General features: G+C 46.2%; 1 protein-coding gene across 2 annotated transcripts in view; it reads right to left on the bottom strand.

Moving 5' to 3' along the window:
• LOC139277593 (guanine nucleotide-binding protein G(s) subunit alpha) overlaps positions 1–13,956 on the bottom strand; it is a 352,449-nt gene that overhangs the window by 26,884 nt on the left and 311,609 nt on the right. For both annotated transcript variants that reach the window (XM_070896271.1, XM_070896281.1), the window contains one exon: positions 4,927–4,981. In XM_070896271.1, coding sequence (XP_070752372.1) covers positions 4,927–4,981 — 55 coding nt within the window. The remainder of the gene's footprint in view (positions 1–4,926; positions 4,982–13,956) is intronic.

The following is a 13,956-nucleotide window of genomic DNA, read 5'->3' as shown; positions in this document are numbered from 1 at the left end:
TCGAAATTAACCTCTTTTTTAAAAAAAAAAAAATTGTTGCGGCGGTGTTTGGGGCAGAAATGTGTCGGGAGTGGGGCAGAGGGCGGGCGGTGTCCGTGCCACATGGACACTAGCAACCTCCCTCCCCTTCAGTTAAGGGGGCCGCCACGGAGGGCTTCGGCCGGGCCAGTGGCCTGGCACCCTAGAGGTGTCCCGGCTGCTTGTTGGTGATCCGGCCGAACCCTGGGCCGCCATTGTTGGGCCGAGTTCAGAGCCGGCCGACAATGAAAATACAATGTTGGCCACGGTGCTGCGCCCTCCCCTTTAAGGGCGCGCCGCCCAGCCACCGGCAGCTTCCTGCCGGGCAAAGCTGTCGGGGGCACCGAGCGGCGGCTGCTCCACTCCCCCGGGTTCAATTTCCCTCGCGGGGCAGGAAGGGGCCGCTGCCGTGAGGTAAGGGGTAGGCGCGTGTCCGACGGGGCCAGAACCCGGGGCTCGGCGGAAACCTGTTACCACCCCCAGCCCGGGGGCAACTGAGGACGGATTGGCCCATCTGCCTGCACCTCTGGTCGCAAAGGCCTTACCGCCCCATTACTGGACCGGGGGGGGGGGGGGAAATTTCGGCTCCTTCAGCATCGGAAAAACATGACTTCAGGGGTCACACTGCCAGAAGAAAGCCACAAGGCAGGTGCAGGCAAAGCGTCCACTGCGTGAAAGTACAAACACATTTTAAAAACTTTGTCTAGGAACTAAAAAACCTTTTCACCCAAAGGATAAAGCTACCAGCGAAGGCCATTGCATGCCATCAATATCGATGGGTTCAAAAGATAAATTGATTTCTAGAGAGAGAAGGAAATGTAGGGTAGAGTAAGCAGGCAAGTGAGGTGGGGCGAATCCATTAGAAAAGACAGGTTTGTTGGGCCTAATGGCTTTTTACTGTTCCTAAAATAATTTTTAACCATCTTATCACGCGCTGCTGGTCAATGGAAGGTCGGAGGCGTCTGTGTGAGACAACCTCTTGGAAGTCTAAGTGCTTCCTGGTGCCAGAGTGGTTGGTATTCTTTTCAGTTATAATGACACTTCGAGCTGCAAAAGGCAGACAAATGGCTTTTAAAAATAACTTGACAACTCAACAAGCAGCTGACAACTGAAAAATCAAATAAAAACTATGACCAAGGCCATTGCTTCAAGGTGATTGAATAAGCTAAGTTTCTTTTTAATTACACTGGGCTTCTCTCAGTGTTTTGGGAATCACATGTTATAATTCCAATTATTTTTCTGCGAGAAGCAGAAACCTTTACACGGAATTTCAGTCACGAATGTGAGTTTCACAGCTCCTGAAAACAGGACAAAATGGCCTTGATGGGGGTGGGCGTTCCATTGAGCAGTAAGAACTATTCCCAACAGCTTGCTCCATGTCACCCTGCAGTGTGCTGGCAGAGGCAGGTCACACAATGGTAGTAATTACTCAGTATTAACAGTACAGAAAAAGGCCATTCGACTCAACAGGTCCGTTATGGTGTTTATGCTCCCCACCAGCCTCCTCTCACCCCATCAACACATCCTTCTATTCCTTTCTCCCTCATGTGCTTATCTAGCCTCCCCTTAAATGCATCGATGCTATTCGCCACAACTACTCCTTATGGTAGCGAATTCCACATTTTCACCACTCTCTGGGTAAAGAGGTTTCTCCTGAATTGCCTGTTGGATTTATTGGTGACGATCTTGTATTGATGGTCCCTAGTTCTGGTCTCGGCCGCGAGTGGAAACATCTTCTCTACAACTACCTTTTGTAATCTTGAAGCCCTGTAATAGGTCACCTCTCGGTCTTTTCTTTTCTAGAGTAAAGGGCCCCAGCCTGTTTAATCTTTCAGTTCTGGTATAATTCTAGTAAACAGTCATTGAGGTTGCTGCCCCCATGGGGCTTAACATGCTTCTCATGTCACTGCAAAACTCCAAAGAAACCAAACTCGACACAAATCTCACCATGAAGTCAACGTGGAAGTAAACTAGTTGGCGGGTGTAATGTGTGCACCTGTGAGTATGCTCACAGGTTGTTGTAGAGCTGTTGCCATCAGCCGGTCCAGGCAGCGGGCGGTCGAGGGGGTCGTTCAGCTCGACTGCCTGCCTCTCTCCCACGGTTACATGTGAGCCAGGGTATCCCTGGAGATGGAGCACGCGGTGTCCACTGGTACGCTCGCGGCCTTCCGCGAGAGGTGGGCGTCGGAGGGACTGGAGTACATCATCACCCCCAGGAACATGATTTTAATTTAATTTGATAAAGTTCCCGTTAATTTGGATTTATGAGCTCTAGTGCCCTTTAAAAAAGGGGGTACGCGATTTAAACTCAAAATAGTTCATTGAATATATTCAAGGCTGAGATAGACAGATTCCTGAACTTTAGGGGAGCCAAGGGTTATGGGCAGGGAAGTGGAGCTGAGTCCAAGATCAGATCAGCCATGATCTTACTGAATGGCGGAGCAGGCTCGAGGGGCCGTATGGTCTACTCCTGTTCCTATTTCTTATCTTCTTAAGTCACGAACCAGAACTAGTTAACGATCTGGTGGTAAGAGAGTATCTTACAAATAGTGACCATACTATGCTTTAAACTGATGCTAGTTTGAGAGGGAGAAGCAAAAGTCACAAACCAAGGTTCGAAATTGAAGTAAGGCAAATTTTGAAGGGATAAGAAATAAATGAATTGCAATTAACTGGGCTGAACTGTTAATGGGTAAACCTACAGATGAACAGTGAAAAGTATTCACGGAAGTATTTGGTTAATGATAGAAGATTGGTGTACTAAAGTTCCTGTGGGTAATATTCACTCTTACTATGGGGCACGTGCACAGTAACATCACTGGAAGCACAGGCAATCCATGCACACCTCAGCGTGGGTCCTTCAAATCCTGTCAACTTCAGAAATGAAGAATGAATTACTTTCTATTGATTCTTTCAATTCAGTAAACTGTATTCGCTGCTCACGATGTCGTCTCCTCTACATTGGGGAGACCAAGTGTAGATTCGGTGACCGCTTTGCTGAACACCTCCGTTCAGTCTGTAAGTGTGACCTTGAGCTTCCGGTCGCCTGTCACTTTAATTCTCCACTCCGTTCCACTCCTGCTCTGATATCTCCGTCCTCGGACTCTTCCACTGTTCCAATGAAGCTGAACACAAGCTCGAGGAACAGCACCTCATCTTTCGTTTAGGCACTTTACAGCCTTCTGGACTCAACATTGAGTTCAACAATTTCAGACCATAACCTCTGGCCACCTTTGCCCCCCACCCCACCCCACCTTATGTTTTTCTTCTTCTTTTTCTCTTTGTCTCTAATGGCAGCCGGTCATTACTCCGCCATTCACACCCCATCCAGATTAACCTTTTTCTAACTTCTGCCATTACCATCTCAAGTCGGCTCATCATCCCTTTTGTCTCTCTAATCTCTCCTGTCTTCCCCCCTTTCGCAGACCTTCCCTTTTGTTCTTTCTTCCCCTCCCCCTTTCAGTGCTTAAGAATTTGCTCTTTTCGAACACTCTCCAGTTCTGATGAATGCTCGTTGACCCGAAACGTTAACTCTGTTTTTCTCTCCACAGATGCTGCCTGACCTACTGAGATTTTCAACATTCTTTGCTTTTATTTCAGATTCCAGCATCCGCAGTGTTTTGCTTTTGTACTTTCTATTGAATTGTCCTGTGATCCCAAAATGTAGTAAAACAATTTCTACAATTTTTGAGGGAATAGATATATATTATAGCTTTATACATATATATATACATAGATAGATTGATAGATAGATAGATAGATAGATTAGTCTTTGAATATATTCAAGAATGAGATTGATATATTTTTGGACACCAAGGGATATGGGGATCGGGCGAGGAAGTGGAGTTGAGGTCGAAGATCAGCCATGATCTTATGGAATGACACAGCAGGCTCGAGGGGCTTTATGGCCTACTCCTGCTCCTAATTCTTATGTTCTTATACATACACATATACACACGTACATATATACTGTATAGAATAAAAGAAAAAAATACTTGAATTTATATAGCGCCTTTCACAAACACCGGACGTCTCAAAGAGCTTTACAGCCAATTAAGTACTTTTGGAGTGTAGTCACTGTTGTAATGTGGGAAACGCGGCAGCCAACTTGCGCACAGCAAGCTCCCACAAACAGCAATCTGATAATGACCAGATAATCTGTTTTTTTAGTGATCTTGATTGGAGGATAAATATTAGCCAGGACACCGGGGATAACTCCCCTGCTCTTCTTCGGAAAAATGCCATGGGATCTTTTACGTCCACTTGAGAGAGCAGATTTAACGTCTCATCCGAAAGACGGCACCACCGATAGTGCAATGCTCCCTCAGCACTGCACTGGAGTGTCAGCCTAGATTTATGTGCCCAAGTTCCTGGAGTGGGACTTGAACCCACAACCTTCTGACCCAGAGGCGAGGGTGCTACCCACTGAGCCACAGCTGAATAGTAACGGTATTCAGTACTACAGTGTCTACAATATATTGCTATTTATTACGTTTGTATTCACTACCTGAAACAAGAGGCCAGAACCACAAGCAAAGCATCACATTAGCATCTACACGGCATGGGCTCGATGGGCAGAATGGTCTTCTTCCACGCTGTAACCATGCTGATTCCATTCGAGTCACTATTGGCAGAGGGGCACCATTCTAACATGTGGCGACTTTAAGGAACTTTGCTCATTGCGTGTCAGATTTAGGTGGCTAGTAGATGCACGAAAAATGGGAACATTACAGTTCAAAATAAAGCCAATATGGAATCTACGGTTTACAGCACTTGCACAGCTCAATACTTTATTCACCCAACAGTGGTACAAAGTAAAATCCCACAGAGGATCTGTGGGCTAGAAGCATTATTACATCTGTTCCACTGTGCACCTTCTGTGGTTAAAGGCTCAAGTCACTCACTCACCTGGTCCGATGGGGAGTAATCGTTTTGTCGGACTTGGTCAATTCTGTCTAAAAAGCTGAAAGAAAAAACAACATTTCCGGTTTAGTTTCCTGTGTTCTGTCTGAAACTAGAAAGCAAAACATGGTTATTGTATTTTTACAAACATTAAAAAAAAAAGTCTTGGAACAGTCACAAATTATAAAATGAACTGAACGTAAAATCTTCAACATCAACTCTAGGTCAGTCATCTACAACTGACCAATACAACAACAACATGTATTTATATAGCGCCTTTAATGTAGTAAAACATCCCAAGTGCAACAGTGACTACACTTCAAAAGTATTTCATTGGCTGTAAAGCGCTTTGGGAGGTCTGGTGGTCATGAAAGGCACTATATAAATGCAAGTCTTTCGACCTAATATTCCAGGTGCTGAACTACATGTTGAAGAGTGGAAGATACCTGTGCATGGATTTTTTTTACGTGTGGCGGCTGTTGCACACCAGCCACCACATGAGCTTGTCAGAACTAGGTCTTGGTCCAGTGGCAAGGGTTACCCAAGATGACTGGAGACCAGCTCTGGTGTATGGAACCAACTGGAGGGCTGACCATCCTAGACTGGGTGATGTGTAATGAGAAAGGACTAATTAGCAATCTTGTTGTGCGAGGCCCCTTGGGGAAGAGTGACCATAATATGGTAGAATTCTTTATTAAGATGGAGAGTGACACAGTTAATTCAGAAACTAGGATCTTGAATTTGGGGAAAGGTAACTTTGATGGTATGAATTGGCTGGAATAAGCTGGCGAGTGATACTTAAACGGTTGACGGTGGATAGGCAATGGAAAACATTTAAAGATCACACGGATGAACTTCAACAATTGTACATCCCTGTCTGGAGTAAAAATAAAACGGGGAAAGTGTCGAACATGGGAAATTAAGGATAGTGTTAAATCCAAGAAAAAGGCATATAAATTGGCCAGAAAAAGCAGCAAACCTGAGGACTGGGAGAATTTTGTAATACAGCAGAGGAGGACAAAGGGTTTAATTAGGAGGGGGAAAATAGAGTATGAGAGGAAGCTTGCTGGGAACATAAAAACTGACTGCAAAAGCTTCTATAGATACGTGAAAACAAACGTAGGTCCCTTGCAGTCAGATTCAGGTGAATTTATAATGGGGAACAAAGAAATGGCAGACCAATTGAACAAATACTTTGGTTCTGTTTTCACGAAGGAAGACACAAATAACCTTCCGGAAATACTTGGGGACCGAGGGTCTAGTGAGAAGGAGGAACTGAAGGATATCCTTATAAAGCAGGAAATTGTGTTGGGGAAATTGATGGGATTGAAGGCCAATAAATCCCCGGGGCCTGATAGTCTGCATCCCAGAGTACTTAAGGAAGTGGCCCTAGAAATAGTGGATACATTGGTGATCATTTTCCAACAGTCTATCAACACTGGATCAGTTCCTATGGACTGGGGGGTAGCTAATGTAACACTACTGTTTAAAAAAGGAGGGAGAGAAAAAACGGGTAATTATAGACCGGTTAGCCTGACATCAGTAGTGGGGAAAATGTTGGAATCAATTATTAAAGATGAAATAGCAGCGCATTTGGAAAGCAGTGACAGAATCAGTCCAAGTCAGCATGAATTTACGAAAGGGAAATCATGCTTCAAATCTTCTGAAATTTTTTGAAGATGTAACTAGTAGAGTGGACAAGGGAGAACCAGTGGATGTGGTGTATTTGGACCTTCAAAAGGCTTTTGACATTTGCTTTGGGAGTCTCATGTCTGGCGTGCGAACTATGTGGCCTGCCCAGCGGAGCTGATCGAATGTGGTCAGTGCTTCAATGCTGGGGATGTTGGCCTGGATGAGGACGCTGATGTTGGTGCGCCTGTCCTCCCAGGGAATTTGTTGAATCTTGCGGAGACATCGTTGGTCTGGATAAACGAGTCCTTTTCAGAATGGCAGGCAGTGACTAGTGAGGTGCCGCAGGGCTCAGTGCTGGGACCCCAGCTCTTTACAATATACATAAATGATTTAGATGAAGGAATTGAGTGTAATATCTCCAAGTTTGCAGATGACACTAAGCTGGGTGGTGGTGTGAGCTGTGAGGAGGACGCGAAGAGGCTGCAGGGTGACTTGGACAGGTTAGGTGAGAGGGCCAGTGCATGGCAGATATCCACTTTGGGGGCAAAAACACGAAGGCAGAATATTATCTGAATGGCGGCAGATTAGGAAAGGGGGAGGTGTCATGGTTCATCAGTCACTGAAAGTTGGCATGCAGGTACAGCAGGCGGTGAAGACGGCAAATGGTATGTTGGCCTTCATAGCTAGGGGATTTGAGTATAGGAGCAGGGAGGTCTTACTGCAGTTGTACAGGGCCTTGTGAGGCCTCACCTGGAATATTGTGTTCAGTTTTGGTCTCCTAATCTGAGGAAGGACGTTCTTGCTATTGAAGGAGTGCACCGAAGGTTCACTAGACTGATTCCCGGGATGGCGGGACTGACATATGAGGAGAGAATGGATCAACTAGGCCTTTATACACTAGAAGGATGAGAGGGGATCTCATAGAAACGTATAAGATTCTGACGGGACTGGACAGGTTACATGTGGGAAGAATGTTCCCGATGATGGAGAAGTCCAGAACCAGGGATCACAGTCTTAGGATAAGGAGTAGGCCATTTAGGACTGAGATGAGGAGAAACTTCTTCGCTCAGAGACTTGTTAACCTGTGGAATTCCCTACCGCAGAGAGTTGTTGATGCCAGTTCATTGGATATATTCAAGAGGGAGTTAGATATGGCCCTTACGGCTAAAGGGATCAAGGGGTATGGAGAGAAAGCAAGAAAGGGGTACTGAGGGAATGATCAGCCATGATCTTATTGAATGGTGGTGCAGGCTCGAAGGGCCGAATGGCCTGCTCCTGCACCTATTTCCTATGTTTCTTCAAGGCGCTTCACAGGAGTATTATGAGATGAAAATATCTGACACCGAGCCAAATAAGGAAAATTAGGGCAAGTGACCAAAAGCTTGGTCACAGAGGTAGGTTTTAAGGAGAGTCTTAAAGGAGGAAAGAGAGATAGAGAGGCGGAGAGGTTTAGGCAGGGAGTTCCAGAGCTTGGGGCCTAGGTAACAGATGGCACAGCCACCAATGGTTGAGCGATTATAATCAGGGATGCTCAAGAGACCACGATTTGAGGAGAGCAGATATCTCGGGGGAAGTTGTGGGGCTGAAGGAGATCACAGAGATAGGGAGGGGCGAGGGATTTGATAACAAGGATGAGAGTATTGAAATCGAGGCATTGCTTAACCGGGAGCCAATGTAGGTCAGCGAGCACAGGGGTGATGATGTAGAACGTACAGCACAGAAGTAGGCCTCTCGGCCCAATTGCTCCATGCCGGTTTATCGACATGGGCCTCCTTCCACCCACTGCAAGAGTTGTTGGCTGTCATTGTGTAACCGTGGTTACTGACTTTACAGTGCACCTGGGTGGGTAAAATCTGGTCATCTGACAGTGCAGGTAGGATGCAGTGAGGCTCGCTCGTACGCAGAATCCAATAAAAATAAACAAAAATCACAGCAGTCAGCCTGTTGACAGACTGCCACATTTCACAGATTCACAGAAGGAAGCCATTTCGGCCCATCGAGTCCGCGCCGACCAACAAAGATCTATCCAGCCTAATCCCACTTTCCAGCTCTTGGTCCCTAGCTCTGTAGGTTACAGCACTTCAGGTGCACATCCAAGTACTTTATAAATGTGGTGAGGGTTTCTGCCTCTACCACCTTTTCAGGCAGCGAGTTCCAGACCCCCACCACCCTCTGGGTGATGGAATTTCCCCTCAAATCCCCTCTAAACCTTCTACCAATTACTTAAAATCTATGTCCCCTAATTGTTGATCCCTCTGCTAAGGGAAATAGTTCCTATCCACGCTATCTAGGCCCCTGATAATTTTATACAATAAGGTCTCCCCTCAGCTTCCTCTGTTCCAAAGAAAACAAACCCAGCCTATCCAATCTTTCCTTATAGCTAAAATTCTCCAGTCCTGGCAACATCCTCGTAAATCTCCTCTGTACCCTCTCTAGTGCAATCACGTCCTTCCTGTAATGTGGTGACCAGAACTGCACGCAGTACTCTAGCTGTGGCCCAACCAGTGTTTTATACAGTTCAAGTATAGCCCCCCTGCTCTTGTATTCTATGCCTTGGCTAATAAAGGTGCGTAACTCTTTGTTAGATGTGATCTGATGAGTGTTACATTCCTGAAATGTATTCTCTCCTTACAGATACTGACTGACCTGCTGTATATTTCCAACAGTTTTTGTGTTTATTTCAGAATTCCAGCATTTCCTATAAATTTTAACAGGTAGTTTAGTCTCAAGTGTGCAATGGTTCAGCTCCAATAAAGAATGCTATCAAAAAACAGTAACCTTCTCTCTTCCGGATGCTGACTGACTTTACATTTCTATCGGTTTCTCTCTTTATTTCACATTTCCATGCGTGGATGATTTTTTTTTGTTGCCTTGATAAGATCCAAAACTTTGAAAGATTAGATTTTCCGCAGCAAGGTGCAATGTACTTTTAAGCCTGACTTTTTTTTTTGTAGGCCAGGGCTGTCCAAACTATGGCCAGTCGACCAGTTCTAACCATTGAACCCCAGCAGTCCATCTCAGGAAGCCCAGACAATATAATTCTTTCTTTTTAAAAAATGTATTCATTCACAGGATTTACTGGCCATCCCTAACTCGCCTGAACTGAGTGGCTCGCTCGACCATTTCAGAGGGCAGTTAAGGGTCAACCACATTGCTCTGGGTCTGGAGTCACAGATAGGCCAGACCAGGTAAGGACGGCAGATTTCCTTCCCTAAAGGACATCAGTGAATCAGTTGGGTTTTACAATCCAACACCATCTCCAGTGCGCTAGTGCAGCCTTCAGCCGCCTGAGGAAAAGAGTGTTTGAAGACCAGGCCCTCAAAACTGGTCTACAGGGCTGTAGTAATACCTGCCCTCCTGTATGGCTCAGAGACATGGAACATGTACAGCAGACACCTCAAGTTGCTGGAGAAATATCACCATAGAAACATAGAAAATAGGTGCAGGAGTAGGCCATTCGGCCCTTCGAGCCTGCACCACCATTCAATAAGATCATGGCTGATCATTCACCTCAGTACTCCTTTCCTGCTTTCTCTCCATACCACTTGATCCCTTTAGCCGTAAGGGCCATATCTAACTCCCTCTTGAATATGTCCAATGAACTGGCATCAACAACTCTCTGCGGCAGGGAATTCCACAGGTTAACAACTCTCTGAGTGAAAAAGTTTCTCCTCATCTCAGTCCTAAATGGCTTACCCCTTATCCTAAGACTGTGTCCCCTGGCTCTGGACTTCCCCAACCGCGGGAACATTCTTCCCGCATCCAACCTGTCCAGGCCCGTCAGAATCTTATATGTTTCTATGAGATCCCTTCTCATCTTTCTAAAGGCACAGTCGATCCAGTCTCTCCTCATATGTCAGTCCAGCCATCCCGGGAATCAGTCTGGTGAACCTTCGCTGCACTCCCTCAATAGCAAGAACGTCCTTCCTCAGATTAGGAGACCAAAACTGAACACAATATTCCAGGTGAGGCCTCACTAAGGCCCTGTACAACTGCAGTAAGACCTCCCTGCTCCTATACTCAAATCCCTTAGCTATGAAGGCCAACATGCCATTTGCCTTCTTCACTGCCTGCTGTACCTGCATGCCAACTTTTAAGGACTAATGTACCATGACACCCAGGTCTCGTTGCACCTCCTCTTTTCCTAATCTGCCGCCATTCAGATAATATTCTGCCTTCGCGTTTTTGCACCCAAAGTGGATAACCTCACATTTATCCACATTATACTGCATCTGCCATGCATTTGCCCACTCGCCTAACCTGTCCAAGTCACCCTGCAGCCTCTTAGCGTCCTCCTAATAGCTCACACCGTCACCCACCTGCAAACTTGGAGATATTACATTCAATTCCTTCATCTAAATCATTAATGTATATTGTAAATATTTGGGGTCCCAGCACTGAGCCCTGCGGCACCTCACTAGTCACTGCCTGCCATTCTGAAAAGGACTCGTTTATCCAGACCAACGATGTCTCCGCAAGATCCTACAAATCCCCTGGGAGGACAGGCGCACCAACATCAGCGTCCTCATCCAGGCCAACATCCCCAGCATTGAAGCACTGACCACATTCGATCAGCTCCGCTGGGCAGGCCACATAGTTCGCACGCCAGACATGAGACTCCCAAAGCAAATGTTCGACTCGGAACTCCTTCACGGCAAACGAGCCAAAGGTGGGCAGCGGAAACGTTACAAGGACACCCTCAAAGCCTCCCTGATAAAGTGCGACATCCCCACTGACACCTGGGAGTCCCTGGCCCAAGACTGCCCCAAGTGGAGGAAGTGCATCCGGGAGGGCGCTGAGCACCTTGAGTTTCATCGCCGAGAGCATGCAGAAACCAAGCGCAGGCAGCAGAAAGAGCGTGCAGCAAACCTGTCCCACCCACCCTTTCCCTCAATGACTATCTGCCCCACCTGTGACAGGGACTGTGGTTCTCGTATTGGACTATTCAACCACCTAAGGACTCACTTCAGGAGTGGAAGCAAGTCTTGCTCAATTCCGAGGGACTGCCTATGATGATGATGACAATCGGGTGGTTTCATGGTCATCACTACTGATACTCGCTTTTTAATTGCAGATTTATTTAATTAACTGAATTTAAATTCACCAGCTGCCATGGTGGGATCTGAACTCACGACTCCGGATCATTAGTCCAAGCTCTGGATTACTGGTCCAGTGACATAACCACCATGCTATCGTAACTCTCCTGCTTCTACCCGTTACTCACGGGCCAGCTCTCTGTGATGATTACGATTTAACATTGACCGACATTGGCTCCAGTCCGGCAACGACATAATTTTAATATGTTCATCCTTGGTTTCAAATCCATCTGAGGCCTCGCTCCTCTCCCTCCTCGCCCCTCTCCCTCCTCGTCTCTGTATCCTCCTCCAATCCAGTTATGAGCCTCTCTGTGACTTTATAAACAAGTTGCGTGTTTTCAATCTCTTGAACCTGTTTTAAGGGATTTTGCAGCTTCTCGAACAGTATCCTGCCGATTAATCTTGCTTCCTTTTTTCTTTCCCCTTTGCTTTCCCAATCCCAGCAGATAGTCTCAATGCCTCAGAGATGCTACTTTGTGCCTTTTGTATATATTTGTAATGTTATATTTGCAATGTTTATACAGTTCCTATGGCATTCACATTTCTAATGACTATTCCAATGCTCTCCCACCTTGCAGCCGGCGTTAACTCGAGCTCATCCAAAACTCGGCAGCCCGTGTCCTAACCCGCACCAAGTCCCGCTCACCCAGCACCCCCGTGCTCGCTGCCCCGTGTCCTAACTCACACCAAGTCCCGCTCACCCAGCACCCCTGTGCTCGCTGACCCTGTCCTAACCCGCCCCAAGTCCCGCTCACCCAGCACCCCTGTGCTCGCTGATCTACATTAGCTCCCGGTTAAGCAGCGCCTCGATTTTAAAACTCTCATACTTGTTTTCAAATCCCTCCATTGCCTCGCCCCTCTCTAGTTCTATATCCTCCTCCAGCCATACAACCCTCCGAGATCTCTGCGCTCCTTCAATTCTGGCCTCTTTAGCATACCCAATTTTAATCACTTCACCATTGGTGACCGAGCCTTCAGCTGCCAAGGCCCTAAGCTCTGGAACTCCCTCCCTAAACCACTCCTCCTCACTACCTCTCTCTTTCCTCCTTGAAGACACTCCTTAAAACCTACCTATTTGTCAAAGCTTTTGGTCACCTGCCCTAATATCTCCTTATGTGGTTCAGTGTCAATGTATGTTTGATAATGCTCCTGTGCAGCCACTTGGGATGTTTCACTATGTTAAAGGTGTAATAGAAATGCAAGTTGTGTTAAGCAGCACTATGATGGCTTTATGGTTAAGCACGCCATCCAATGATACTAAATCACACAGACAAGCGAGCTCACTGGTTTGGTCCCTAGCCCGCGCTGTTGGCTGATTTCAGCTGGGCTGACGGTAGAGTAGCTACAATTAGTTAGCTGTGTCCCAGGCCGAGAGAAGTGGGAAAAATTAAACAGCCAGGGTTCATGTTCCTGATTGCTATCTTGTGACCCCTGGTGGAAATGGATGTTGAATGAGAACAGGATTGGGGCTTGACTCTGATGTCATATTTGAACAGTCTACCAGCACTAAATGGGCAAAGCATAATCATAGAAACTTACAGCACAGAAGGAGGCCATTCGGCCCACCGTGCCTGTGCTGGCTTTTGGAAAGAACAGTCGTGGTTAGTCCCACAGTTTGTCCGTTACCCTGTAAGTTTGCACATGCCGAAACCCGGAACTTGTGTGGCCCTTAATTACATAAGAACATAAGAAATAGGAGCAGGAGTAGGCCATACGGCCCCTCGAGCCTGCTCCGCCATTTAATACGATCATGGCTGATCTGATCATGGACTCAGCTCCACTACCCTACCCGCTCCCCATAACCCCTTATTCCCTTGTCTGTTAAGAAACTGTCTATTTCTGTCTTAAATTTATTCAATGTCCCAGCTTCCACAGCTCTCTGAGGCAGCGAATTCCACAGATTTACAACCCTCTGAGAGAAGAAATTCCTCCTCATCTCAGTTTTAAATGGGCGGCCCCTTATTCTAAGATCATGCTCCCTAGTTCTAGTCTCCCCCATCAGTGGAAACATCCTCTCTACATCCACCTTGTCAAGCCCCCTCATAATCTTATACGTTTTGATAATTAGGTCCTCATCTCTTGCTCCTGAATCTAATTTGTACAAAAGTAATCTCATCTTACAATGGTTTGAAGAAATTGCATTATTCCCTTTTAATTTTATTTAAAAAAAAATTCAAAACTTCACTAATTCAGTTTATCTCAGATGCACAGAATACAAGAATGTACAGAGTCCGACAATCATTAGTTTATATTTAAAAAGTCTTGCTATGATCCACCGCAAAAAAAATTGCAACTTGATAAAAAAAAA

Source organism: Pristiophorus japonicus, chromosome 1 (genome assembly GCF_044704955.1).
Source record: "Pristiophorus japonicus isolate sPriJap1 chromosome 1, sPriJap1.hap1, whole genome shotgun sequence".
Lineage (NCBI taxonomy): Eukaryota > Metazoa > Chordata > Chondrichthyes > Pristiophoridae > Pristiophorus > Pristiophorus japonicus.
Note: the sequence above shows the minus strand (reverse complement) of the source record. Positions and strands in the feature narration are given on the sequence as shown.